The sequence below is a fragment of the Coptis chinensis genome, chromosome 9 (genome assembly GCF_015680905.1).
Source record: "Coptis chinensis isolate HL-2020 chromosome 9, ASM1568090v1, whole genome shotgun sequence".
NCBI lineage: Eukaryota > Viridiplantae > Streptophyta > Magnoliopsida > Ranunculales > Ranunculaceae > Coptis > Coptis chinensis.
Window position 1 is genome coordinate 52,557,778 of NC_141464.1, and position 4,533 is coordinate 52,562,310.

General features: G+C 43.4%; 1 protein-coding gene across 1 annotated transcript; it reads left to right on the forward strand.

Moving 5' to 3' along the window:
* Nucleotides 1–3,408: 3,408 nt before the first annotated feature.
* Nucleotides 3,409–4,224, forward strand: LOC147476636 (uncharacterized). The gene has a single exon (XM_086585783.1). It carries the CDS (start codon nt 3,409–3,411, stop codon nt 4,222–4,224), a length of 816 nt encoding a protein of 271 aa, XP_086441909.1.
* Nucleotides 4,225–4,533: the final 309 nt, after the last annotated feature.

Sequence of the window (4,533 nt, forward strand, 5' to 3'; positions counted from 1 at the left end):
AGTTCCATAAACAGGCCGGTCATGGAACTAAGAATTGTAGGTCTCTTAAACATGGAATTCAGGATCTCGTAGACCGAGGGTTACTAGATGAATATAAGGGTACTCCAACTCAGAATACTACCGCAATTCCTAACACCAATTTACACAATGCAGAGACAGGAACGGATAAGGTAGTGATTCACACGATCGCTGGGGGCAATTCTAAACGCCCATTTGAAAAGTTGAGTAGAGGGCAAAGGTACCAGGAAAGACAGGCGAAGCATTTGCGAAAGCATTAACAATGTCACTTCCAAACCAACCAAGGAATCTAACTCCGCGGTTGTTTTCACTGATGACGACGCAAAAGGGGTTTTCTTTCCACACTCGGATGCGTTGGTTCTATCCTTAGAAGTTGCTGGGTGTGATATGCATAGGATCCTCATCGACCCTGGGAGTTCTGCAGATATACTTTACTATCATGCTTTCAAGCAAATGCCGATTCTAGAAACGGAACTTCATCCCGTGAAATCTTCTTTGTATGGATTTAATGGTGACATGGCGATGCAGTAGGAGATTGAATTGACAGTCAAAGCTCTTGGCGTCGCTCTAAATGTCAACTTCCGCGATTGTCGGGGAGTTTCGCCAATATAATGCTATTCTTGGTAGGAGTTGGCTTCATTGCTTGAAAGCGGTTCCAAGTACTTATCACCAAACCTTGAAGTTCCCTCACCAAGGCAATATCGTGGTGATCAAAGGAGATCAACAAGCTTCCAAGCGATGCTATGCAGCTCTTCTCAAAATGGTTCGGAACTACTCCAATAACAGGGGCGGGTTCGGTTTTGCCAAATAACAATTACTGAGCGAGTCTCCCTCTCAAGACATAGTGTTGGCACCTTTGGATATAATTCCATTAGATTCTATAGGGCGGATGAGAGGAGGAGGACTCCCCAACATTAGAACCGGTTAATGAAGTCGACATAGGAGATGGTTCGAACCTCGGCGAGTCTCGATTGGCACCATGTTGGACCCGAAGACTAGAGAAGAGTTGATAAATTTCTTACAAGAATTCGAGATGTATTTGCTTGGAGTTATGAGGATATGCACGGAATTGATCCTCTCCATCGCCTGCCATAAGCTCAATTTGGATCCGAGCGTCGTGCGGTTAAGCGAAACTTCGAAAAAGATGGGTCCCGAGCGTCTTGAGGCTATCGACAAAGAGGTGGATAAATTGCTTAAGGCTAAGTACATCTGAAAAGATCACATACCCTACTTGGATCTCTAACGTTGTAGCTGTCAAGAAAAAGAATGGGAACTGCGAATGTGTGTCGATTATCTGGATGTGAACAAGCCTTGTAAGAAGGATTGTTTTCCTCTTCCTCGTATTGACACATTGGTCGGATGCCACTGCGGGACATGAGATCTTCTCTTTACGTGGCGGCTTTTCTGGGTTACAACCCGGATACTCATGTACCCTCCTGATCAAGAGCATACTACTTTCATCACGGCACAGGGAACATATTGTTATCGGGTTATGCCTTTTGGTTTAAAAAATGCAAGGGCAACGTACCAACGCTTGGTCACAACGATGTTCAAAGATCATATTGGTGATTTTGTCGAAGTCTATGTTGACGACCTCCTGATCAAAAGTAAACAGAAGTCTGATCATCTTGTACACCTTCGTGCGTCTTTCCAGATCCTGAGGAAGTATCGGATGAAACTTAACCCAGCTAAATGTACCTTCGGTGTTACCTCCGGGAAATTCTTAGGACATCTGGTTACTAAACGTGGAATTGAAGCTAACCCGGACCAGATCAAAGCTATTCTTGATATGCCTTCTCCAAGGTCTCGAAAGAAAGAGTGCACCGGTTGGCTTTACGCGTCTTACCGCGCCGCAGTTCATTAGTAGAAGTTCGGATAAGTGTCGGGTTACGTACAAGTTACTAAGGAAGAATATAAAACTTTGATTGGACCGGCGAATGTGAGATGGCTTTTAGGGACTTAAAAATTATTTGTCCTCCCCTCCCGTGCTCACTACCCGAAGCAAGGAGGCGTTTTAGGGTTATACTTAGCCTCTTCCGAGCATGGCATCAGTATTTGTATTAGTACAATTGATGAGAGGAATATCGAAAAGCCTGTCTACTTTGTTAGTAGAGCCCTCACGGATGCGAAACCACGATATCCGAAGATTGAGAGAATAGCTCTAGCTCTAATATTTGCTGCTGAGAAGCTACGACCATACTTCCAAGCACACACCATCAGAGTCATCACTGAGTATCCTTTGAAGTCGGTCTTGGCAAGACTAGATAGGGCCGGACGTCTCTTGAAATGGTCCATTCAATTAGGGGAATTTGACATTATTTATGTGTCGAGAATTTCTGAGAAGGGGCAAGCTTTGGCTGAGTTCTTGATCGATTTTCCTCTAGATACCTCAGCCTCGGCAACGGTAGCAGATTCGGAAAAGTCACCTCCTGCATTTATGGAGTTAGACGAACCTAACTCACTTCCTCATAGTCAGGTTCGACCTTGGAGTCATATCCAGGTTGGAAGTTGTTCGTAGATGGATCTTCCAATGACCAAGGAGCAGGTATTGGTGCGGTACTCTTGACTCCATATAACACTAAGTTAGAAAAATCAGTGCATTTGGGGTTCAAGGCATCTAACAAATGGGCCGAAAGAAGCTATGCTAGCGGGCTTGTCTATGATATTAAACTTAGAGAGTACGACATCTCCGCGATTCAAATGACTCTCAATTAGTTGTGCAACAGATTGAGGGTGGTTACGAAGCTCGAGACCCTCGTATGGCTCAATACTTGGAGTTGGTTAGATCTCTTACTTCTCATTTTGAAGATCTAAATTTCATTAATTTGCCTAGACTGGACAACAGGCATGCCGATTCACTTGCCTACTTAGCTTCTTTGCTTGGGGATATTGAAGCTCGTTCCATTCCGTCGAATATCGGTCGGTAGCCTAGTATTGAAAAAGAATTAGTTTGTCTTGTGGCTCCAATTTTGCAAGCTCCAGTGGGGACCTGGATGGATCCGTATCGTTCTTATCTTTTAGATGGCACTCTTCCGGTAGAGAAGACAGAAGCACAGAAGTTGTTAGCCAAAGTGGGACATTATTTACTTGTTGGTGAGAACTTGTATAAAAGTCTTACTTAGGACCTCACCTGCGATGTGTTACTCATGCGAGGCTCATACTTTACTTGATGAGATACACTTTCGAGGCGAATGTGGAAATCATCTTTGGGGCAGATCTTTGGTACTCAAGATACTCCGGCAGGGGTACTTTTGGCCTTATATGCTTAAAGATCGCGGGCGCTTATGTCCGGAAGTGTGATGCTTGCCAAAGACATGCTAACTACATCCATGTTCCAAAATTAAGAACTCCATCCTCCGGCATCTCCGTGGCCATTAAACTCAATGGGGAATGGACATTGTTGGTCCCTCTACCTATAGCTCCGGTAACATGAAGTTCCTTTTAGTTGCAACAAATTATTTTACTAAGTGGATAGAGGCAGTCCCTTTAGCGAATATCGGGGAGGTTGATGTCCGCGAAGTTCATCCGGAACAATATCATTTGCGGTTTCGATTACCTAAAGTCATTCTTTTCGATAATGGGACACAATTTGGGGCACCAAAACACACGCTTTTGCGAGATTGGGGCATTGTGCAACTTTTCTCTTCTCTGGATATCCTCAAGGTAACGGTCGGGCGGAAGTCTCTAACCGTTATTTTGGATAATTTAAAACGGAAACTTCGTGGAAGAAGCGGATTGTGGGTTAAGGAGTTGCCTAAAAGTACTTTAGGCCTACCGAACAACTCCTCGGCGTTATTTGGAGAATCACCTTTCACTCTCACTTATGGTACGAAGGCATCCTTCCCTCTTGAGATGTGGGTCACTACCCAGAAGTCAGATTTAGTACTCACCCTCGACAATGAGGAAATTCTTTGTCGGGAATTGGACTTGTTGGATGAAAAAAGAGAATCTGCAGCCTTACGACTGGCATCTTATCAGCACCAGCTGAAAAGGTCTTTTGATAAAAGAGTACGACCTCGATCTTTCAAGGAAGGGGATTTGGTCCTCCGTATGGACCCCGCGCCTAAGAAATTAGGAGCTAATTGGGAAGGTCCGTATGTCGTTGATAGGATAGTTGGCAATGGTAGTTACTATCTTAAATCCATGGATGGTGAAGTTTTTGTTAAACCTTGGAATACTGCAAACTTGCGCAAGTTTTTTCAATAGTAGTTATCTTTCTCTTTGTTAGAGTGTTACCCATGGAACACTGCGAATTTCCGCAAGTATTTTTAATAAAAGTTATCTTTCTCTTTTCAGAGTGTTGTTTCTTTTAATTTATTATCTTTATGTTGGGATACTTTTTGGATGTTGGGTGCGAGATCCCATATGTTGGCCACACTTGTATCAGAATCTTAAGAAATCTTTCTTTGGATAATGAGTTAAAGATCTCATATGTTGTTCCATGTGTGTGCTTAATAAACTTTACACTTAGCTTGGATTTTATCTAGCTAAGCGCAATTCTAATGCCTTATGCTT

Bases quoted from the DNA above. Each gene is read 5' to 3' on its own strand.
- LOC147476636 (XM_086585783.1), top strand. From the start codon at position 3,409: ATGGACATTGTTGGTCCCTCTACCTATAGCTCCGGTAACATGAAGTTC.